The sequence below is a fragment of the Plectropomus leopardus genome, chromosome 17 (genome assembly GCF_008729295.1).
Source record: "Plectropomus leopardus isolate mb chromosome 17, YSFRI_Pleo_2.0, whole genome shotgun sequence".
Lineage (NCBI taxonomy): Eukaryota > Metazoa > Chordata > Actinopteri > Perciformes > Serranidae > Plectropomus > Plectropomus leopardus.
This window is the reverse complement of record NC_056479.1, coordinates 3,257,867-3,283,079: the sequence shown is the minus strand read 5'-3', so window position 1 is coordinate 3,283,079 and position 25,213 is coordinate 3,257,867. Positions and strand designations below refer to the sequence as shown.

General features: G+C 38.8%; 2 protein-coding genes across 2 annotated transcripts in view; both read left to right on the top strand.

Annotated features, from left to right (window-relative positions):
• The window catches only part of nbr1b (NBR1 autophagy cargo receptor b), a 30,346-nt gene extending 22,474 nt beyond the window's left edge, over window positions 1-7,872 (top strand). Inside the window, exons 21-23 of the mRNA XM_042504426.1 lie at window positions 647-725; window positions 1,868-1,961; window positions 2,415-7,872. Coding sequence (XP_042360360.1) covers window positions 647-725; window positions 1,868-1,961; window positions 2,415-2,588 — 347 coding nt within the window. The 3' untranslated portion in view covers window positions 2,589-7,872. The remainder of the gene's footprint in view (window positions 1-646; window positions 726-1,867; window positions 1,962-2,414) is intronic.
• Window positions 7,873-10,690: 2,818 nt separating this feature from the next.
• Window positions 10,691-22,134, top strand: LOC121957303 (transmembrane protein 106A-like). The gene is made up of 8 exons (XM_042505873.1): window positions 10,691-10,837; window positions 11,921-12,094; window positions 12,552-12,615; window positions 14,269-14,422; window positions 15,448-15,588; window positions 15,773-15,816; window positions 17,713-17,766; window positions 21,036-22,134. The coding sequence occupies exons 2-8, from the start codon at window positions 11,923-11,925 to the stop codon at window positions 21,154-21,156; spliced, it is 750 nt and encodes a 249-aa protein (XP_042361807.1). The 5' UTR covers window positions 10,691-10,837; window positions 11,921-11,922; the 3' UTR covers window positions 21,157-22,134.
• The last annotated feature ends 3,079 nt before the right edge of the window (window positions 22,135-25,213 follow it).

Here is a 25,213-nt window from a genome sequence, read left to right as displayed (position 1 = left end):
TAGTCTATGTGTTATTTTTCCACTGACTCCACTGCGTTGCTAATCGACAGGAGGCTTGCGGATCAGATACGCAAGGCTTCTATTTTTGCCGGATGCCGGAGCACTTTGCATGACTTTAGCTGAATTAAGCACAGAGCAGACAGGAAGTCAGACAGCGACACAACATTTAAACATCCGGTTAATTTTTAGAATAAAACACTCCATGTTTACATCTGATCGTATTTCACAACATCAACAAAACATCACAATGAGCGGATCCAGGCCTGGAGTCAACAGGTCAGAGGTTTTCAGAGGTCACTACAGACAGCAAGGACGAGGAGAATTGTGGAGGTGGAAAACAACAAAATTATCCTTTTTATAAGTGTGGAATACCATATCAACAGTGAATTCCTCGGTCTTGTCACTCCAGCTGATCGGCAATTATGTACTGTGCTGCACTCAAACCGCAACTGGTGGGAGTTGACAGATGAGGGAGCACGGAGCAAAACTGCAGTTGAGCCGTAACGCAACGCACATGCAAGAAGGTGGAAATCCAGGGTTAGGGCCCTTTCAAACCTTCCTCACTTGGCCTGGACTTTTGAACTTCTTAGTTTTATCCAAGCCAAAATGTTTTCACTTATCACTTCATCTTGTGTTTCTCCCACAGCCTCTGGTCCTGAACAAACTCCAACAGATGATACCGAAGCTACTGAGGACACAGAGGAAGACAACACTGACGACCCGAGGTCTCACACACATACCCTCATACTCATAGGCACCAACTTAGGGGGGCATTGCCCCAAAGTTAAAGATGGGGTAATATTTGGGAGCCTAATACAGTGTTGTAGGCAGTAGCATAGCCATAAATATTCATGTAGGTGGGCCTGTGGGATATAATGTTTGCAAGAACCAAAGCACAAAGTCATCTGCAGATTAACCTAAATAGGTCTCATTTAAGCAATACTACATGACAGCTGGCGGATTTCCATTAACCCTCAAATTGCACAAATTGAAATTGTGAATACAAAATACGCATATTTGGAAAATAGGCGCAAGAATGTTTTTTGCTCGCATGAGGTGATATTTCAGGTGATACTTTGCAAAACTGCAAAGGAAACACTTTTTTTGCTCTAATAGCTCATATGATGTAACACCGGGTGGCAGTAAAGCGACTTCATGGATGCCAACTGCCATTAAACCAAAAGAAGAAGAAAAAGTACAACAAATTCACATGACACTCCACAAAACAAGGCTCAGTATGTGTGGACAGAGGAGAAGACGGAGATCCTCTTAACTCTCATACAAGACAAAGAAATTGCAGCATTATATTGGCTTTATTGGGTGGCTGCAATAGTACCTGGTAATGTTTTGACCATCCATCACCATGGTTACTAAAATGTTATCCCAATAGGAAAGTCACGCAACATCACAAGAGAAGTCACATTATATCAGTCAATGGAAACGCAGTCATCTTGCAATTGTGTTTCATCAAAATTTTGAAAATATCGCTTAAATTTTGCACAAATCTGTAATGAAAACCCATCTAGTGATGCTATTAGGACCCCCGCACTGAATGAATACTGCACATATAAACTCAGTCATGCACACGGGGCAGTAGTAGTTCTTTTACTTATGTAAAGGATTTGAATACTTCTTCCACCATTTTCTGTTTAATGGAAAAAGGGCTTCAGTTAGTAAGCTCATTACCACTGTTGCCAGTGTGACAATATTTTATGCAGATGTTTCAAAGTATTTACTGTGAAGACAAAAGTGAACATTTGTTTTTGTTTTTTGTTTTTTAAAATCTTAAGTTGTGTTATGTAATATAAATAGTAGTCAGTCACACATTGCATTGTTTGGAAGTAACCTGTTCATTGTCCCTCCTCAGGCACCCAGGCATCACCAGCGGCCTGGTGAAAGGAGCTCTGTCAGTAGCTGCTTCTGCCTACAAAGCTCTGTTCACTGGACAGGGCCCCACACAGGTCAGCAAGCACCTTATATCTTGCAATTATATGTCATACATCATGTTGTTAAGAAGGTCACAGTTATTTTCAATTACTAAAACAGGAGTGTCTTCAGATTTGGCACAAACATCCACTTGGATTCAAGAAAGAGCTGATAAGAATCTAGTGGTCGAAGGTGAAGGTCATGGTGACCTCATAAAACATGTTTCAGACCATACCTCAAGAACCTTGGGTGCCCACCTTGAAACTGTGATTGTAGAGATCTTCTGTGCTGCTGGGGGGGGCACTCTTTGTATACAGAGTATATCTCTGAATACTGCTCCATGCTACGATCAGGGAGGTGCTGTACATGGCAGGGGTTTAGTTGAATGGTCAGTTGTTAACTTGATCGGGTCACATGTTGTCAGGACACTTGTTTTGGTACTATCTGTAGCAGATTTCATGTACTGATTAGGTCTTGTCTCTACGCAGCCTCCAGTGGACGCGTCCACCCAGGACACCATGATGGCTGTCCTGGTGGAGATGGGTTTCGGGGACCGGCCGCTCAACCAGAGGCTGTTGAAGAAGTACAACTACAACCTGCTAGATGTGGTCAATGAGCTTGTTCAGATGACTGACAATGACTGGTACTCAACACGCTACTGACCACAGAAAGAGGGCAAACAGAGCAGGAAAAGGAGAGAAGGAAAGACTGGGAGAGAGGGATTCATTTCTGCTCATCTACCTTTTTGCCTTCCTTCTTCTGCCCATTTCTCGTCTGATTGGTCCAGTTTGATGGAGATCAATTATCTCTATGACCATATAAGGAGACATTCCAGCAAACTCTCTGGGCTCAAACACCTGCTGACTGTAGTATTACTTTGAGCTTAGGTCTTGATAGTGGCAGGGCAGCTGCTCTGCATAGGAACTAAAGAGAGATAAAGAAAAATACGCATTCTTAAAGTCTTAAAGGAGCTATGTGTAGCATTTAGCATTACCTAAAATTAAGACCACATATCCCATAAGCCCCACTGCAACCTGCTCCATTTTTAAAAGAAAGGAAAAGTATAAAAGCTGTCAGTAACAGCTAACGTGTTTTATTGTGACACAGTATGCTAACGTGAAGTTGTGTTACCTTACCAGGTACAAACAGTTCCACTTTTATGCTAAAGTAAAAAAAAATTGACAGTTAATGTAACATGCAACGTAGCGGCTAGCAGAGACAAGTATACCCACATAAAAAAAATTATAGTTATGATTTGTTAGCATTGAAATGCTACACATAGCACGTTCCTGCTTTGCCCTTTTACCCGATAAAGTACAAAGCAGCAAGATAATATCACACATCTGCACTAAGAACCACAGCAGGAAGATCCGCATCACAGATCATTTTGCTACAATACATGCATTCACATGCTAGTTAGTCACAGATTGAAAATTCATATCAAAGTTATGGTGTGCTATTGCCATACAGCTCTGATATACTTCCTTTTTACTGCGTGCTTGTGTGAGCATGATGGTTCCTTTGGACCGTGTGTTGTGTACGTTCTCAAAAATGATCATGATACATTCCAGACGAGGTCGCTAAGCTAAAGAATTTAATGGATGTGAAAGAGAACTAGATACAGCGTCGGAGGCAGGGCCTTGTTCGTTTCTATAGAAGTTGCTCAGTAGTGCATGAAGCAAAGAAAGTTCGATTTCACGGGGGATAAAGTTAGCTCAAATCATTTGGCCCAAAACAAGCGCACGAGAGACTTCTGAAAGCAGAGTTGGTTACTTCCAGTTTTGCCTTTTGCTCACTTGAATGGGGCCAGAAATATTCCAGTGTGCGACTCTTCTAGACTTACCAACTAGATCAAATCCCGATTGTGTAATGAGTCATTTTGCTAAGTTTGTGATGCCCAAAAATAAATCCCCTAATACAAAGACCTTTCTTTCCCAATATAAGTCATGATTTGGCCACTATGTCCAACTGGCTTTGAAGTCCAACGCACTTCCCAGGGGCCTGAATAGAGCTTGTTGCCATTTTTCTCTACCATGAACTCAATAATCAACAATAGAGCGTCACCATGTAAAGTTGTAAAGAAGATTTTTCAGTGTAGGACAATGGTGATTTGGCCTATGATGATGTAGACCTCATCTGCCAAATCACCTTTGGCATCAAATAGCCATGGTCTGGGTAGCAGATCTCTAGACCCAGTTTATACAGAGTTTGGACCATTTCTTGCGTCAAACTTTGGACTCTGGTTGGGTTTGGTTAATGTAAAATATGCCAGTTTACTGAAGTCCTGTTTGTCATACAGTAGATATGTAAGACACAGACAGCAGCAATTTGCATTAGTTTGGCAAGGTAAAGTTTGGTTCTTGGCTTTGGTCAAGTTTGGCACTAGCATGTGGGTTCTTTTTGGTCTTGACTTCAAGAGCTTGTTTAGACCTGGCATTAGCATGTGTTCCAGAACACCAGACACAACTGGACAGTTCACACTTGTTACTATCATGCATCCACAGCTGACCACTTGTGTATTGTGTTAGTACAGCTAGAGAAATCACTGTCATCAGACTCCAACAATGTCCTTCAGTAGGGTAAAACGATGGACAGTCAAACTGCATCCAACTCAGCCGTCATGTCCGGTAACAATGATGTAGTCCTTGTTGGGGACGCTAATGTGTTGTGTTTCCTAGAACAAAGGCATGACCCACCCTAGCCTGCCTTACCCTGCATCAGCATGGCTTACCCTGACATTCTTACCCTAACCAATCCCACTCCTCTTGCCTATACTTAACCAACCCAACCAAAGAAGGCAACTAGTACTAGCCAATCAGAAGGAAGGTAGGGCAGGTCATGCCTTTGCTATCTTAGTAAAAGCAAATTCAAAATGGGGACGCATCAGATGCATTATCATTCACACAAATGTTCCAGACCACCTGGAACCACCAGACCAAATGGTTTGAGTGATCTGACCAAGATGCCTCTTGGTGGTTTTTTATACTTGTATTTAGTTTTGTCCACTTGCGGCCAGATCACCCAAGACCAGGTGCAATACCAGGTGTAAAAGGGTAACTGATGCAAGTATGATCCAGGTTCACGTCTCAGCTTTATGCCTGTGAGATACTACTAAATGACCCCCCTGAAGGTATACTTTAAAAACATCCAGGGTAGGGTTGAAGGAGATGATGATATACACCAAAAGTCCATGTATTTTCTAGAGAGAACCATTTTGTAATGCCTACTGTTGTGCAAGGGTTATTGTTTTTTTAGAAATGTCATTGGAAAGTTAACTAACTCATGACATATGTCAATATTGTGAAAAAGGATTACATATACCCCTAATCTCTAGTACTCCACACAGGCAAGTATGTGATCAATGCTTCCGTATTTGCATTGGAGCCATTTGTTTATGCATTCATTTAGGTTTAAAAAAAAGCAAGTATATCATGATCTTAAGGCTTGGTACAAAGTGATTAGTAGTGCTCATTTAGGTTCAAGTACTGTAGAGTATGGCTGCATTCTTCTTATTGTGATTATTTTATAACTTATGTCCATATCACTGGAGCATATTAAGGTTTTCCATCACCCTTCTCACTGTACTGTATGTGTAATCTACTGAGGATGACTACTAAAAGACAACATTCAAACACATTTGGAGATAGTGTTTGCACTTAACAGGGAACATACGCTTTTTTTCCAAATATTGAATCACCCCTCTTAATCACATTCCCTCGAACTGTTTGTTGCTTTTGCTGGTTCTTAGAATAATGACCCTCTTTGTTCCCTGAACCTCTCAGTAGGACAAAAGGTCTCAGTAGGCTTCAAAGAAACTATGTCATACAACTTGTACTCCAAACTAGTTTAAAGTTGCACTTATTTTAGGGTGGGGCTGTTTGAATGACAGACTGTATGCGAGGCGTTGAGTCAGATCCACCCTTTTGTCCAAATATGGTCTCTTCTGGCTCCAAAAAAACAATATGGCGATGGCCAAAATGCTTAACTCAAGCCCACGGTAGCTATGTCTGTTATTTATACATTCTACGTTTTTAACATGGGGGGTCTATGGGAATGGACTCGCTTTTGGGGCCAGCCCCAATTGGCTGTACAAGGAACTGCTGTTTTTTGCACTTTGCATTGGCTTGATATATTAGCCCCCAGAGGTCTTGCTTGGTCCAAACCAAATGAACATAACTACAGTTGTGCAAGCAACCTCAAATGATGTAATAAACTCTTCCTTTGAAGCATACTGAGGTTAAAAATATTTTAAAAATGTTTACTGTATTTCTTATTACACTATGGGAGACTCAGATCTTTACAAATCAGACAGAAAGACAAACAGTTGCTGAAAGTGACTATATTAGGTCACATCAGAGGGATATGAGTATGTACAGTTACAGTAAGGTCATTCCAAACTTAAACTGGAAACAAACAGTGTGTAATGTGAAAATGTGTTTGTTTTTTTCCCTTCACAGATGTATGAATATATACAGAAGCTCCCAGTGGGAAGCAGTGACTATCAGTTCATTAGTTTAAGTTAAGACTGTTTAAGGTGCTTTTTGCTTTGAATGCTTGAAGACTGTTTGGTGATGATGTTGTATTTTTAGGCTTATTGTGTGGTGGCTGAATTTGCTCTGCTGTATGTGTGTGCTAGTGTTTTTTCTTTGAACAGAAAAAAATGTTACCAGATTTATTGAAGAATGTCTTTGTTTTGGCCAGCGAGTGCACTCAGAGGATTTGGGGTTGGATTTGAAGACATGATTAATTTAAACAGCACTTGTTGTAGTATTATGATTCATATTATGTATATGTAATACATAAATCAGTGGTCCTAAAAACCTTTAGTGTAGATGCGAGAAATCTTTTGCTTTTTAGCCGGGTCTTTAACAATCCATAGACACAAACTCTACAATGAACTTAACCCTTTAAGACTTGGGTTAATATCAGTTTTCTTGTGCTGCATTCAGACGCCTTTCACAAGCATTTAAATCATTAAATCCCGAGCAAATTGGTCTAGAAACATAGGGAATCAAGCAATGAGCAACATGGCAAGAAATGTCCTGCAAATTGGAGAAAAATAGTAGATTAAGAAAACTGCGTTTTAAAAAATTCCAACAAACTATATTTAAAATTCTCATAATTGTATATTTAAAAATATTTAGATAATATATTTAGATAATATTTATTTCCTTTTTATTTTAAGTTGGTCTTTTTTTTTACTTTCCACCTTTTCTTGGTGGTGGTGGCTAAGTTCCAGGCGATTTTCTTGCTAATTTATGGTTCAGTTCTTCTTCAGTTGCTCATTGCCTTCTTCCTAAAATTTTGAAAAATATCAAGCCATTTCAAAGGGTTGAGAGGGATATTTGAAATTTGGGGAAATCTAAAATATTTTCTTGTCAGGAGTTAGATTAGAAAGGATACTGAATTGCCACCCAATTTATGATAAATTATGTATAAGAAACTACCACCTCACCATAATTGAAACACGTCTTGGCGATGAGTATTTAAAAAGGAAATATTAAAGGGACAGTTAAGATTTTCTGAAGTCGGGTTGTATGGAGTACTTATCTATAGTCTGTGTGTTACATGCTCCCAGTTTAAAAAAGCAGGCAGAAGTCCAACAGGGAAGCTAAGCAATGTATTATAAAATGTATTTCAGCCACCTAAAAAAAGTCTCACCCAAAAAAATCTGTCATTTTAAGTGTTCGCTATATTGTCAATAGTTTCACTGCATTACCTTTCAGTCAGGCAGCTTTATTTCAATGGGGAAGTTGTAACTAGCTTCATACTCTTGTCAGAGTCACCAGACTCCATTGAGAAAAGCAATAATTTATGTCGATGAACACTGAAGCTGCTCCCAACTATCCTTGTAAACATCAAAGTCGCACAATAACGCAAACAAAATAACTGTTCAAAGCAGCAATTGACCAACAGCTCCTGTGTTCAGGGATGTAAAATTATTGTTTTTTTTAATGGAGTCACCATCTGACAATTAAGGTAAAGCAATGAAAATACTCTGTGGGTATATATATATATATATATATATATATATATATATGTGTGTGTGTGTGTGTGTGTGTGTGTGTGTGTGTGTGTGTGTGTAAATGTATGTATGAATATGCATGTTACTGGCCCCTATCCACAGCAGTAGCACAGCATTACTTAGCTTCCATGTTGGCACAGCTGCTGCTTCGCTGAACTATGAGTGTGCCATTTAACAACTGTTTTTTGTAATTTACTGTCTATTGATATGTGCCCCATAGAACCCCACTTCAAAAAAAAAGTGAACTATACCTTTAAAGTGAAATGTACGATGAAGTTGAATTTGTTTTGTCACGTTTTTGTTGTTTCAGAGATGTCCCTTTGAGTTAATCTTTTGCTACATACAGTATATAAAGTTTCTGTGGTAAAATTGTATCCACCATAGTTTACACAAACTCCACATCATGTATCTGGGGTTTCTTGTACGTTTTTCATCATATGCACTCAACTAAATCTCGCCACAGTCCCTTTAAAAGACATCAAGTGTTCCCCATCTGTAATTAATGAAACCCTGTTGCACAATCCAAACTCCTAACGTGGTGAAGTGGAACCTGGCTGAAATGTGCATTTGGTGAAGGCGAAGAGTTTGACATACTGTGCCGTGTGTCCTTTTGCTTTAAATGAACATGTTTGTGTTCTATGAGGTGACAGCTAAGTGAAATATTTTCATATCGGGGTATGAATACAAGTGAAGTATTTATAGAGGAGGAGTAAAGCTGGATAGGTTGAGCTTTTTTTCTGTGTGGCACTTTATGAACATGGTTATGATGTACAAATCAATCTGTCTCCAATTAAAGTCATTACACTGATGAAGGTTTTTGGCTCATTTTCCTTTTAAGTGACAGGAGACATACGACAGCCTGCTGAAGGACATGCATTTGTGACATGAGGAAGCACAGTGCCAATGAAACTAAATAAACTGTGTCACTTATGAGAACATCCATCTTTCCATACTTCACAACACTCAGTCCAGGAGTCAGAAGACAATGTTAGCATTTTACATTTATACAGACCACAAATATGTTCCATCTCCATGTTTTGTACATAACATTTATAAAGTGATGTAGAGCGTGAATTCCTTCAAATTTGGCACAAACGTCCACTTGGACTCAAACATGAACTGGTTAGAATTTGGTGGTCAGACGTCAAAGGTCAAGGTGACTGGGCCCTTATAAAGCATGCTTTGGCCACAACTGTGGAATACATATGGTAATTATGCCAAAATTTCACACATACACATGGTTTGCAGAAATATAGGATGCCAACATTTTCTCTGGCAGTTGAGTTTAACACTTGATGTGCAATATTCAAGAAATATTTCTGATATGATAATAACTCAGTTTCCCCTAAGCTGCTATAAAAGTAAGAAAAGTATTTGGACACCCTTGTTTATATACTGTAATGTTCATTTGTTCTTGGGGGTTATTCTTGCTACGCCCCTGGGAGCAACTGCCTTCATCCCACCACTATATGCCGTCAATGTCCAGTGAAGACAGAAGAGAAAAATGCTGAATAACAGTTGATCTAAGCTTCCAAAAATAGCCAGGATGAAACCGGAAGGAAGCTGGATTTTCAATTCAAAATAAAAATAGCGTTTGGCTATCTCGACCTGTGATATTTACTTGGGCTCAAAAATGCTTGTTTTGATTTTGTTTTCCTTTACAGAGCCAAAAGAGACAAAAATGCCAGTAATTGGATCTTTATAAATACATTTATAAAGATCCAGCAAAAATAATCCAGGGGAACATTTTTAGGGCAAATGAAAATGATCTAACATTGGCTGGCCCCTTCCCCAGAAACAATGCTCTCTTTAGTGTTTTGGTTGTGTGAGATGTATTAAAAGAAGAGGGTAAAGAGTTTCAGCAGTGGTGGAGAAAGTATTCAAGTCCTTTAATTAAGTAAAATTCCTGCACTGAAAATGTATTCACATAAAAGTTTGTCGTCATGATAAGGAAAAATAACAAGTATTAATAATAAAAGTACTCAATGCAGAATATGTTCCCTTTGAGTGTCATATATACTTTTATATATTCTAGCATCAGATTATATTACTTATGCATAAATATGGATGAATAATGAAAGCAGGATTTCACTACTGTAGTTGGTTAAGACTTTAGCTAATTCTTAATTTTAATTTTCTTTTGGACTGCAACTGATGATTATTTTCATTTCATTTTTTTAATTTCAAGTGATCAAGTGATTGTCCATGTGTCAAAATAGTGGAAACAATAAGAAATGCATCTTGGCAATGTTTGTTCTTTCCAATCAACAGTCCAAACCGGAAAATTATTCAAAATAAATTAAAAGGCTTAAAAGAAAAAGCAGAAGCCCTTGACAGTTGTAAAGCTTAAACCATTAAATAATTTTACATGAAAAATGAAATGAAGGGAAAATAGCTGCAAATTGATTTTCTGTCAAGCAAACTAACTGATTAATGGAGGCAAATCATTTCAGCTGTGCTTTATTGCTGATTTGTTTTATTTAAAAATTGTCACATTTTAAGTCCTTGTTACTTGTAATGAGGAACTAAAGCTGACAAATGTTGCAATGGAATATAAAAAATAATAATTTTATAAAAATAATTTAAAAAATCTAACTAAATACTTTAAGTGACACTCCACCTGTGGTGAAAAAAATGTACATAAATAGGCTACATTTGTACGACGGAGGATTAGGGCAGTCAAAAAAGTCAGAGACTTTTATTTTGAAAGTTGCGACCGGATGTTTTCGTGTGTTGCTTTTCAGTGTTCCGCCGCTAACTCTGGTGTAGACGGTCAGACAGTTTCTCTGTGACTCCAGCAAACATTTGCAAACGAGAAGACATTTCCAGCGGAACTGAAGACAAAAGGACACTGTCCACGTCTGAGAGGAGACGCTGAGCGAACAGGTAAACTGTCAGCACACAGAGACATTAGACAACTGCTAAGAAACATCTGGAGACAGGCGGAAATGTAAGTGCGACACACTACAGAGAGCTGTTGCGATATTTCCTTACAGAAACTAGCCTAAACGTTAACAACAAAATATAAGTTTGTGTAACTTTACACTGAAGGCTGCATGGAGTCTGTAGGAGGACATTTTTTCTCTGCGCAGAGGAAACACACCTGTCCTGTCCTGTCTCTGAACTTTTGTTTTCCTTTGATGGCTAAGGCATGACCCGGCCTACTCTGCCTCTGATTGGTTTACCCCGATGTTCGTACGCGAACCCAGTACCCGACCTTTTCCTTAACCCTTTGAAACCTGGATCCACATCAGTTTTTTGTGCTGTGTTCAGACGCCTTTCACAAACTTCTGAACCCTTTGAAATCGAAGACGATTGGTTTGATTTCTTTATAAAACACGGGGGAAAAAAATCACCTTGGCAGAAAATGGTCCACAAATTCCTCCCTATTTCTGTGGCCAAAGCAAAACCAACTGGTGCAAGATTGGATTTTTTTTTTTCAATTTCTATATACCGACATACAACAACATCTTCTCTGTAGTGAAAACATCATATTATGCACCCTCTTATCAAGATGACTCAGCAGCAGACGGAGACATGAAATGCAGTGTTTTTCGGTGTATGTAATATTTATTCATTATCCAAAATAAGAAAAGCATGTTGTCAGATTCTGTCAATTGTGAGACAAATGATGATATTATCAGGAATCCCTAGAAAACAAGGATAGCCTGATCTACAGTGCATGTCTAATTTGTCTGTTCTGGGCTACTGTAGAAATATGAACTCTATAATCAAGGACCCGCTCCATATGTAGATGTAAACATCTCATTCTAAATGATCATAAACACAGTAATTCTTATTCTCAGGTGTTTATGCACTATAGAAAACATATGAATTATGTTCTATTTCATATATTTCCAATATATACCTCTAAATCATACACACTGAAGCTTTAAGAAAAAATGAATGTGTCCACTATCTGAGTTTTGTATTTGAGCAGTAACTGGCATGTTGTTGGCGTGTCCTCAGGTATGGGCGCTGTTTCCAGCAGGTGTGATGGTGGCACTGAGGGGGCGGGGTCACAGTACAGTGGGAGTGGTCAAGACAGTGACAGCAGGCCTATAGTGGAGGATAGCAGGAGACCGAGTTCTGGAGAGACGGTGCACTGTCCCACCTGCCAGGGTACTGGACGCATACCCAGAGGTAACACACAAACAAATACACACACACACACACGCACACACACACAAATACACACACACACACACACATATCTGTGTCCCTTGCTTTATTTCATTTTTTTACTCGTTAGGTCAATCTTAATAGTACAGTGTTGCCATGGATTACAGAGTCATCTGTCTCTATGATCATCTGTCCTCTCCACACTGCCTCACACGCCTCTTTTACACAGAGATGGCACAACAAAGTGTTTTGAGAGTGTTTGTTCTTTTCTTTTTTTATAATCTGGGGTTTTTTTTGAGGGTGTTTTTTTCCTCTTTTTTCTTTCTTTTTTTCAATAATTTTAAGTTTTCTGGGTGTGTTCATTCTTTTGGTGAGATTTTTTCTGCATTAGGTTGTTACTTGGCCTACTTCTCACAATATCAGATCTACTTTTGCATAGCCATCTTTGATTTGAAACTATGTTCCATGTGTGTTACAGGTCAGGAGAGCAAGCTGGTGGCTGTCATCCCCTGCACTGACCAGAGGCTGAGACCCAGACACACGTAGAAATCAATACTCAGGATAGCTAGGAAGGGGAAAAAACAAGACGGCCCAACGAAGACAGGTGTAGGTTTTGATAATGCTGTCATTTTAATGACAGTGACTACATTAGTATATTCACAAACACCAGTAATCACTTTATAATTGTACTAACAGAGGCAGAAGTAGCAGCCAGACGAACTAGAACTAAATCTATTAAAGCACCTGACCCTGAAGGGTTAAGGGACAGTGTGATTAAATTATGTAGCTTTTCTGAAATGATTGCAGCTCTTTCTGAATGATCATTCTGTTCCCAGAACATGAAATTTTCCAATATCATCCCTGTCCCCACGATGCTCGGAGCGGAATATGATATTAGACCAGTTGCATTGACCAGCAGGTTAATGTATGGAGAGGGTCCACGTCAGTTTTTAGGGTCAGTAACCTTCCGGTTATTTCTGTGTCCCCCTTCTACATGCAGAGTGTCTGTGAAGCAGTATAAGCAGAAATCTTCATGACTTATTTTTTCCCTCTGCAGCAGCTTGTGGAGTTTTAGTCGTGGGGCGGGTTATTGATCTGTCGATCTGGTCAGAGCTGATCAAATCGATGGATGAGAGGAGCAGCTGTTGTGTGTGATCGCAAACGTTCAGACGCACAAATGAATAAGTTCTCCTTCACTGCACCTGACGTTATGCTGCTTCATCTGTGCCCAGAGTACGCTCTGCGCTCCGAGAGTAAGGTGAACTCAATAACCGAAGGGTATAGAAATTCCAATAGCACTCATAATGAATGCTCAGCTCCAAAAATATAAAATTGATGTGTGGCAGCAGGTGTTTAGATTGTAGCACATTGGCGCCATAAATAAATGAAAGTGTGGGAAACCCAGAAGTGTTTCTGTTTCTGTATGATATTAATAACTCAAACACTGTGGGTCTGGCTGCATCACTAGATGCAAAGCAAGTGCTTAACTCCAGTTGCCAGTTGTGTCACCTGTTCCTTCTCATGACTGTGCCGAGGACACTGTATCCGACTGACATTTATTTTATTCATTTAACCCTTGAACAGGCACTGTACCCGCATGGTTAACATTTTTTTTGCAATCAAATTGCTTTACTAAAAAATCATTTTATACAAATATTTTAATAGAATGCATGTTACTATTTTGATTATGCTGTATTTTATTAAATTATTTGTATTTATTTTTTTCAGTTTATTTATTTTTATTTGTTTATTGTATGAAGTTACTTTATTTTCTGATTTCTATATTTATTTATATTACATTGACTTTTGCACTATTGTATCGATACATGGACACCAGTATTGAGTTGGGGTTTTTTTTGTTTAATAATAATATAGATTTTATTTTTTGTAATTTGTTTTGTATTAATATTATTTGTATTTAAAATTTTAAAAGATAAATATTGCAAATACAAATTAAATGTTTGGTAACTTTATAGGAAAAAAAACACTCACTTCTTCAGTCAACTCAATACATATTGCTGCAGTAAAAATGAAGTGAGATGAACAGACCAAGAACTTTATCTCTTTAGACAAAACATGTGCTGATGATGAATTCCTATTGAATAAATTGCCCCTTTGTTATCGCAGTATTCAGCATTTCGCCAAATTGTCCCTGGACTGATGATGTTTTGATGAGCTGTCTCCTGCTCGCTCAGGAAGCTGTACGTGGCAGTGTCTGTGGTTGTGTGCCTCCTGGTCAGCTCCCTGGTGTTGTTCTTCCTGTTTCCTCGCTCCGTCCTGCTGTCTCCAGTAGCTGTCAAGTCATCCTTTGTTTACTTCACGGAAGACGATGTCCGCATTAACATCACGGTGGGTCGAGAGAGAGTGAAAGAGAGGTGGGAAGGGTGTGATGGATGAAGAAGGAAAAGTGAAAGGTGTGGATGAAAGGACTGATGCGATGAGTCATTTATTTTGTCGTTATTTTTGTATAGAAGCATTGGGCCTCGTGCAGCAACATTCTCTTAAATTTGTATTATATATTCTCTTAATTTCCTGCTAAGAAGAGAAGTCAACTCCAGATGCACCAAAAATGCTCTAAACCACCCAAATCTGCTCTGACCAGCTGTACTTACTGAATCCCACTGATCATAAGTCACCTGTTAGCACAGGTAACGCCCCCTAGACACTATATACGAGCAGGTTTTCTGCCTTATGCAAAGACTCTGGTACATGTAAAAAAAAAAAAAAAAAAAAAAAAAGTATGCAAGCGAAAAAGGTTTAAATCAATTTAATAAATCAAAGTAATTTAAATAATGTCCCTACTCTATACATACAGTTTATATGAGAAGCTGGAAGCATTAATTAAAAAAAAATAATTGTATGATAAATGACTTATAAGATGAAAAAAATAGTTGCCAAGTAATTTTCTTATCTAGCAACTGATGGTTTCTGCTGCACTTTAAAATTTCCACATTTTTGATCTGTGTGCAAAAATATTAATTTGCAAAGTAGTTATCCAGCTCTGGTCGGACGCAAAGTAACTGAAATTATGATAACAGGGATCAATGCCCTGAAGTTAAATAATCCTGTCATTTTAATTACTCTAAAACATAATCTAAGTTGTCGACTGTGAAAGCGAGATGTTTTTAGAGTGTTCTTGACCACTTGGAAAATATTTTCTTACCTAAGAGAAGAGCAAAAAGAAGAAAACGTCGGTGAATCCCAAAATGGTACTGTCAATGAGTAGTCACAAAATAAGTACATATCTTTGATACGAGCAAAAATAAGGGAAAATGAGTTTGTATATCATTTTTTACATGAGGCCCAGTGCAACGTAGTCTCTAATTTGAACAATGTGTTATGAGTTATAAAAGCATATCTGTGTTTCCTTGTAGAATGTCCTGAACATCACCAACAAGAACTTTGCGGCGGTGCAGGCCTACAATCTGAGCGTGCAGGCTCTGAACTTTGACATGGTGGTGGGAGCAGTTTCCATTAAGAGCGTCACTTCTGTCAAACCTCTGTCCATCATAACAGTGAGACTTCCCATCCTCACAATATACTGTATCTAAGCAAAAAAAAAAAAAAGACAGTTTAAGAATAATTTTTTATTGTAATTATCATGTTTTCATCTGATAAAAATTGTAATGAAATGTAACTTGTGTGCAGTTTTAATCCTTTTGGGAATGACGTGTTTCTGCCTCTTTCCTTCCTCTATAGTACTCCTTTGTGATGCCCATCAAGCTGACAGACCCTGACCTGAGGTGAGATGCCAGAGTTACTGTATCTTCCTTAGAGTACAAGTCTCTCATGCGTTAACAACTCTAGAAATAATAGCATTTTTGTCTTGTTGTAACTCTACAATGCAGATATTAAAGAGCACAGTCTGTTTACCTCTGATAAGCTCCCCGCGAGGTGATAAACGTGTCAAGTGGTCTGCAGTTTTATCAAAGTTAAGATAATCACTCAGCCAACCTCTGAGTGTATGTTTGGTCTGAAAGTAGAAGGGAGAGGTGAGTTTTTGAAGAGAACGCTCAAACAGTCAGAGGCAGGACTCTTGGCTGTGCTCTCACTGAGGGGCCGTTTTCATAGCAATGGTTCTTGCATGAAACATTAAACTTTTGTTGCAGTTTGGCCTTTTGTTCACCCGACAATGGTGCTGTCCTGAAAACACAAACTTTTGAAACCATGTTCCAGAGTGTAATCTCTTGATGCCTTGTAAGCTGCAATGGGCAGATCCTGTTTCAGACAAACAGCCATGTGTGAGGAGGACAACAATAACAACAATGGTGGACTACCAAGCTGTGTTTTGTGCTGCTGACTCTACTGAGTTCCTCGTAATGTCCGTTCGTTTTGGAATTTAGAGCCAATAGACCTTGTTTACACAAGTATAAAAAATGTATTTTGATAGCAAAAGATTTCATTTGGGGTCAGATTGACCCCAAGGACAACATGAGGGTTAACTCTTTGAAACTGATTTTCTGACAAAAATATTGGAAAACGGCAATGAGCAACTTGAAATGACCCCAAAATTAGCTAGATTTTTTTTTACAGAGCACAAGAAAATTACCTGAAAATGAGCTAAGATGTGAACTAAACAAAAAAGAAGTGTTAAAAAAAAACAAACAAACCCAGCAATAATAAAAACATGAGAATGACCCATGTAGAACTCCTTAGAATTTTGTATAATTATGTAAAATAATTTTAAATACACAGTATAAATATGACATTTAGAAATGTAGTTCTCTTGACATTTTTTATTAGAATTTTCTAAATCTACCAATATCTGGCAATTTGCGGCACATTTCTTGTTCTCATTGTCTTTTTTGTGTTAAAGAAATCAAATCATTTTGCCCAGAGTTGAAAGGTATATTTATATATAATTATATAAGGAAAGTGATGTCCATCCAGATTTAAAGGGTTTACATTGTCGGTTGTCGTGCGTTCGACTTCGTCTTCTTGTTTGTTTAAACTCACCACTCTGTAGAAGAACGCCTTTATGCCCGTGCACTGTGTCTTCTTCTATGGCTACAAAGTTAAACTGCCAACTACTGGCCTGGCATGCATACTGCAGCATTTTCGGTTGTAGATCCATGTACACGAGGATCATTCTCACTATGTTATCATATGAGTGCAGGTTTTTTTAAAACCACAAATGTAGACTTTTCTGTTTTTAGTAGGGCCAAACTCATATAACTATAAAACTATAAATAGTTATTTAATTAGTTTTTTGTTTTTTTGTCTTGTTTCATTTTTGAAGCATGTGCAAATGTTGACCCAAATTTAAAACTGTGCAAAATTTGAAAAAAAAAGAAGTTTATCATTTGTATTTGGGTCACCCTTGCTTATTCCAGAGCTCCTCAGGTGTGTGTGTATACCATCAGAGAGAGCTGTTGGTTTTGGATTACACATGCATGCTGCACACTGGTTGAACCTGTTACATCAACTGAGCCACTGCTGGAGTCAGCTTTGTCCTCCTGAGATATGGCGCTTTTCTCTTTTACCTTAGTGTCTGTTTGTGTGTTTATCATCTGCTTCATCAATCTAAAACAGTTTTTTTATTGTAATATTGACATTAGTATCTTCAGAAATCCTGTGCATTGCATTACTTTTAAGGCACTCCCACTCATCAGCTGTTTTTCACCTCTCTGTCTCTACAGTCAGTACTGTCGGAGAGTTTCCCTGCCCGTCCACATTATCTATCTGCACCTACAGTAAGTATCCATTTGCAATCAAAACCATCTGAATATTCTCCATCTTTCCACCTCTGTTTATGTTTCAATCTTAACAGAAGTTATTCCATATCATTCTGAGGATGGTCTCTTGACCACCAGTGCCATATGACAGAGGAGTATCCATGTACAGTATCTGTGTTGACTTCTGCCCCAGTTTGTGCTGTGAAGCCAGAGCTCATGTGACTCTTGGTGGACAGATTAAACAATCCTCCACAGTGCCTCGGTCACATACTGTACTTCAGACCCAGCGGGGCAGAAAAACACCACAGCGTTTGCCTTTATTTGACCACCACAAAGATCAACTCTGTTACTCCATGCAGCATGCAAGAGTTTGAAAAGAGTTGTAGATTTCATTACTTTAAGGGTGTATTTTGTAATAATATAATAATTTTAGTTTATGAAGCAGTTTTTCTGTTGGTTGCTACAAATAGAAAAAAACTCTCACCCTCCCAGGGTGAGTGCTATGTTCAGAACTCTTAAAAGCAGCTCAATAAACAGTAAATAACTGAATGTCCACACAGAATTTAGAATTTTAAGTTCAAACCTTTAGTGAATCTTTTCAAGCAAGCAGTGAGCAGATACAGAGCTCTGGATCAGAAATGCCCCTCCCTAGCCGATAACATCAGCGAGTCAGCCTGCATTCTGACAACCTGTTTGTCCCTGATCCAGTCTTTTATACTATTACAATGACAAAAGATGTGAATGTAGGTAGAGTCGTCTTCTGGTTGGCTCCCCTCGTTATCTGGCTCCCCTTTCGGCGTGGCATCGTCTTAGGATTGGTTGACCTCAAGGACAATCCCTTATTAGGAATTGTTTTTCTCTTTCTGGGTGTCCTGTTGAACAGAATTATAGACACCACACATCCATTCCCTTTTGACCCCCAGTCATTCCACACCTCTCTTCCTTCCATCCCATGTTTGTCTCTCTTCATGTCATGCTTTCACTCAAATTACTGACCCCAAAGGTTAAATTGTCATACAGAACGTTAAACTGTCATCCAGAACATTGAGTTATTGCGACAATATATCTTGTCTTCTTACAAGGAATAAACATGACCATATAAGGAATAAACATGAAATAAGGAATGAACATGAACATGAACATTGAATCATATACTTACATACTCCGACATTTAAAACATTCAAAAAATGAACTAATCCTATCAACAGAGTATGAACATAGACTGTATATAAAGATGCACAACATCAACATGAAGTGACGTTGAAATATATAAGATATGGGTGTCCTGTTGCAAGGTTGATGCATAGTAGTGATATCCGCCATGGGGGGAGTTTTCACCAAAACACCTGTCCAACCAATTGTGAGCAGCTCCAATAAATGGAAGTGCACGGATTGGCTGTCGCATGTGTCAATCATGTCAATCACAGCTGTCAACCATGCTTTTTGTATAATTGAATAACTTATTAAAACCAAACTTATCATAAAAACAAACACTTGAACAAACACCAGGGTGATGAGAACTATCTTCAGTGACAGAAACCATCATGGGGAAAAATGTATTTGGCGTGTACTTTGAGTTTTTAGTTTGGCTTATGACCCATTCACTAACATGGAGGGGTGGGCTTTATCATCTATACTGCAGTCAGACACCAGGGGGCGATCCAGATTGAATACTTACTTTCGGGGAGCTGTCATGTCGTCCATCTTTATATACAGTCTATGGGTGTGAAGAAGTAACACATTTGACGTTATGTCCAAGATGCCTGTGTATTGTATAGCAGAGATATCCACTGCTAAACAGCCAGGAAGGGCTGTCCCTTCTGTAATAACACATCCTGGCCTGAGAGGCGATAATAAGTAAGTACATTTTAGTAAGTAAGTAAATTTTATTTATATAGCACTTCTCACAGAGAGGACTCACAAAGTGCTTTACACGGGATAAAAAGAAATACAAAATACAATAGAAAATAGAATACAATCAATAAAATAACAGTTTAAACACAGAAAACAGGACTGCAGTCAATTACGGTCATACAAAAATAAATATAGACATATAGTCACAATCTTTCGGCAAACAGCTGTCTAAACAGAAGAATTTTAGCGGCTTCTTAAAAAAGTCCACAGTGGGCGCAGCTCTCAAGTCCTGTGGAAGAGCGTTTCACCATTTAGGTGCAACAGACTCAAAGGCTCTATCACCTCAGACAGATATGCAGGAGTCTGACCATGCAGGGCTCTATAAGTAATAACCAGAACCTTGAACTGGATTTGAAATTAACAGGAAGCCAGTGCAAGGATGCCAAAACAGGGCTGATATGGCATGTTTTACTGGACCTGGTCAGGAGCTTCGCAGCAGTATTCTGGACCAGCTATTCCAGTCCAGATAGCGAGTCACTACAGCATCTGGTGTGGCACAGGAGAGGAGGAAGAAGTTGAGCCGGCCGGTGTTGTGTTGTTGTGTTCCCCTGTCAAATACTGCCTCCCCTATGTTAATGTGTAGTGCCCCCTTTGATGGTCATGGTTAGGTCTTAGGGTTTGGGTGAGGTTTAGATAGAAAGGAAACACATATCAAAGGAGAAACAGTAATCGACACCGGTGTCAATAGATACAGCGTAGAAGTTAGAGTCTCAGTGAATTAGTTAGTTAGTGTGTTAGAAACACAGTGGTGACAGAAGCTCCAGAAAAAAAAACGTTTTCTCCATCCGAAGCAGCAAAACTAATATCAGTGATGTGGCTTTTTAATGCTGGAGAGGGCTCTCAGAGTGTAAAAGGATGCGGTTTGAACTCATAATGTTTCATTTAGACTGGTGAATAACATCTAACATTGGCTATTTACCGAAGCATATCTGTAGTGTAACAAATGCCAACACATGGCTCACAGTTTCCCATAAACTTTACAAATGACGTAATGTGACTGTTTTCTTATTACTGTGGCATTGTTAAAACTGAGTTAAATAAGCTTCAAACAGAAATGTTTCCATTTCTATTGGAAATGCATATTGGTTCTAAATATTAATGTTAACGGTCTCATTAACTAGTTATAATGGGTAAAGGTTTCGGCCCTGATAAACCAGTATTGATCAACTCTAGTTATATTATTTGTTGGGTTGGGTTTGTCAGCCAAAATGTAAAAAAAAATGCCAGTCTTATCATTCATAGGTTCTAATAGGATTAAAAGATCCAGATATTTAAAGATAAAGACATGATGTTTTTTTGTTAACTTGTGCTCCTGAAATGTTGTTCTCAAGTTATTATCAGTAAAACTCTGCTGTTTTGTCCTTTTACTGCAGGATGTCCATGACAGTGTATTACCTGGCCCACTACGAGCAGCTGTCCCTGGAGACATACGAGTACATCGACTGTGGAGCAAACAGCACCTTACCACACAGCATGCAGCCCCCACCCACCTGATGGAGACATGGCGAGGACACACAGAGGAACTAATGAAGACAAACTGTGGACTCTTTGTGAAGGACAATAGTTGGTCCTACAATATTTTTTGTTTTTTTTCTTGAACTTTGACTGTGTCGCTAAAATATTGGATAATTGTAATGTGGCATCAGGATGCTGTAATCAATCATCCAGGATGGATGGATTGATGGATGAAGACGCCCGGCACTGGAAGAGCGACTAAATGAGGAATCTACTCTTTAGCCGAGTGTGAAGGAATGATGGATACAAGTGCACTCATCTCACATCTCACTGTCCCCTCTGATGGTGTTTCAGTTCTACAGATTGAATTTTACAGTGATAGAAACCCAGAAAAAAAAGACAGCTGGATTTTCATAAGAGGTCACAAGCAGCATTAAAGCAGTGAGGAGACTTTTACAGTGTAAGAATTGGATCAGAAATGCAACCTGAGATTTTATTATATTTTGATTTCACTTCAGAGCTGTTGTTACTGTGTGGGTTTCAGTTAACCCTCAAACTGCGCAAATTGAAATTGCGAACATAAACTACATCTGATGAAAATATGTCAGTTTTGTTAAAAATCCCATTTATGGCAGGAAAGTTTTTACATTCACGTGAGGTGGTATTTCAGGCGATTCAAAAAAGCCATATTTTGAAATGGAAACACTTTTTTAGCTTTTCTAGGTCACATGATGCTATCTATGTGCTTGTCGGTAGGAACTGGCTCCCTCATGATGCAGCAGGCGCTACATAAAATGTTATTGCATCAAATAACTCCTCAAAGGATGAGCGAATCATCTGGAAGTTTTTAATCCACAAATTCTCTGTGAAATCGTGGACTATCACCTCCCAGAAATCCCTCAAAGGTGGCCGCTCCCACATATAAGAGGCTTGCCTTTCGTTTTCACTCACATAACACACCTACGTGGCCTTGGATTGGAAATGATGATGGCTAGTGTGGTGGCTGCAATAGAAGTAAAGCTGCTAATGTTTTGAACATCCATCACCATGCTTCTTGGAGGAGAAGTCACAGAACATGGCTCAGTGGAAATGCAGTCATCTCGCAATTGTGTTTTATCAACATTTCAAAAATATCGCTTAAGTTTTGTGCAAATCTGTAATAGAAACCTGTCCCGTTGACTGCGCTGACGACACTGGCCTCATCCATGTCTGACACCTCCTTTCACTTTCCTCTGTTTATGGGTGAAAAAACAAAACAAAAAACATGGAAATACCAATGTGAAGGTCAATTACCATGGCAATGACGAAAGCTTCAAAGCTTTCATGTCAGAAGTCACAGAACATCACTCAGTGAAAACGCAGTCATCTCACAATTGTGTTTTGTCGACATTTCCAAAATACCGCTGAAGTTATTGCACAGATCTGTGATGGAAACTTGCCTACTGAAAGTGATCAGTCATGTAAAATGATGTGATCATCACTGTCTGAAAAATCCTATTTATGAACTGTAGCTGCATCTAATTTTACTTAACTATGTTTTGTTATTATCTTTGATGGATTGACTGTGTACAGTGTGAAAGGTGTTACTGGTAGCTTTTAGAGTCTATTACCTTTTTGTATTGGTTTTGTCGCCCACCCATGTCAAGAGGTACATCATTGGGGATGGCAAACCAGGAAAATGCTTGGGCCCGCCTGAAAATTTGGGATAAAGGGGTCCCTGAGGCTAGGCAATATGGGCTGAAAATTATACTGCAATATTTTAGGCTATATCTTCTACTCAATATATATCTCGATATTTTTAAATCTCCTGAAAAGCACTTTATCATTGCTAGAACTGGCAGACAGAATTGAGCATTACAACTTTTTTTCTACCAAATTTGCCAATATTGTAGGGATGACTACTGGTGATATTCCTGCCTTGAACAGGCAGTGTAAATGTGGCTATTGTCTCACTACTGTGTACTGTCTAGCGTGCCAATAGTGCTGGGCGACAGTGATTTTAAAAAATGTGCTCAAGGTTTTGTAAAAGAATAAACTTACTGGCCCATTAATCCATTGATTTTATTCATATCTTTTGATTTTTTTGTCAGTTGGTACAGGACGGACTGAAACTTTACAAGGACATGTTTCATCTTGTGTGCATTCTCCTTTATTGCATTGTACCTGCATGTCCATCAGCTCATGAATAACACACGCTGATCACTGTCCCCACTGTGCAACTAAACGTGATTTGATTTGATTTGATTTGAAAATCTGACACTAATGCAGTTTTGACAGAGCTGCTTTTCAGATCTTCATGTTCCTGTAATCCAGAGAGGCTCTCAGAACAGTGCTGCTCCTCTTCCTCATCACCACTGCTGGGCGTACTGTAAAGACTGAAACATAAACTGGTATTATTCCTCTGAAAATACACAAAATGTGCTCTGCTTTTATATGTAAGTTGTTCTCTCCCAGGATGAGTTTTCCTGCCACTGCAAGCTCTGATTCCTGAAAGACAGAGAGAAGGGTCAAAGTGGTGTTTGAGACAGTGAGGGTGTGGACACTTACTGAGTATCTGTTGGGGATCTTGGCGCTGTGATGGACAGGTGTCTTCAGGTCGCTGTTACAGTGGGGACACTGGCCTCCAGCTGGAAACAACATAAAAAAAACTGGCTGCATGTTTAGATTTATGGAAGCCCTAAGAGGCCATGCGTTCATAACTTTTTCTCCCCCTGAGGTAACAAGGTAATAGCTCAGGACCTCATGATGCGAGTCAGTCTGCTCCTTTCACTCAATTTGTTAAAAGTGGGCACAAAAAAAATGTGATGCAGTGGCTGACATTCTCCTGGTCTCCTGACTTTGCTGCACTGTGTCAAGTTTCAAATAAATTCCTTCATTGACTAGCCTACTATTAGGGTTTTGTTATGGTATCTAAAGAAATCAGATGAATTATGCTGTAATTTCTAGAAAAGATTGAGATCTCAAATGAATTAAGTCGTAATCTCAGGAAAACCCAGTTTCATTGTCTTGTAGATCTCAAATTAATATTGTTGTAATCTCGGGGAAACAGTCTTGTGTTCTCGAGATTTCAAATTATATTTTGTCGTAATCTCTGAAAAAACACACGTTGGTTAACTTGAGATCGCAAAAAAATTATCTTGTTATCTCTTTTTTATTTAAAAGCTAAAAAAATAAAAAATTATATATATGTGTGTGTGTGTGTGTGTGTGTATGTGTGTGTGTTAAAAATATATATTTTCTCATACCAGAAAATGAATAGAATATAGGATAATTTAAGAGAATGTTGTGTGAGGCTCATCATCTCTTAGGCTAAATTCCCTGTTGGTGACAGCTGTAGAAGGGGTTTTGTTTTTTATATAACTCATTTTACATAAAGTTATGCGTCATTAAGGGCGGGCAGCTTAAGAGTCAGATCCAGCCTCTGGTTCTTTGTGGCAGCGTTTCCCAAACCTCTCCTCGTGCACCGCTGGTCCTGCATGTTTTCGATCTCTCCCTGCTACAACACAGCTGATTATATGATCAGCTCGTCATCAAGAAGCTTCAGGAGTTTGTCATGAGCTGTTGATTTGAATCAGCTGTGCTGCAGCGGGGAGAGATCGAAAACATGCAGGAAAAGTGGCGCACAAGGAGAGGTTTGGGAAATGCTTGTTAAAAATCGGGCAGCAGCTACATCATCTTCAAGAGTAGCTTTTCTCAAACACTTTACAAACTGTGTGTGATAGAGCTGATGGTCGTCCATCCTTGTCCTGAAAATATAATCCATGTAAAGAATAATGATACCTGTTTGTTCCTGTGTTGTGTTTGATTCAGAGACATTGCTGCTGGTCTCAGAGTTCCTCTGCAGCAGCTGTAAAGTGAGACATAAAGTGAAATAAATACTCCAAATAGTATTTAGTACTTGACTTTTCAACAACAGTTCATCTCCAAGCTCATCCAGTCGACTCTACACAACATCATAAAGTATAGCATTTTCAACACTGAGAATACAGCTGTGTTCCAGAGTTTACACATGGATAATTTTTAGATAACTATCTCTGCTCATAAGTTTAATGTGGTAAAAAATGCCACCGTAACGTCTCAAACAGTAACTTCAAAA

What these genes read in the sequence shown, in the direction of transcription:
- LOC121957303 (XM_042505873.1), top strand. Translation starts at nt 11,923, where the DNA reads ATGGGCGCTGTTTCCAGCAGGTGTGATGGTGGCACTGAGGGGGCGGGG. An exon ending in CTGACAGACCCTGACCTGAG is followed by an intron (nt 15,817 to 17,712) that starts GTGAGATGCCAG and finishes CTGTCTCTACAG; the next exon opens with TCAGTACTGTCGGAGAGTTT. An exon ending in ATTATCTATCTGCACCTACA is followed by an intron (nt 17,767 to 21,035) that starts GTAAGTATCCAT and finishes CTTTTACTGCAG; the next exon opens with GATGTCCATGACAGTGTATT.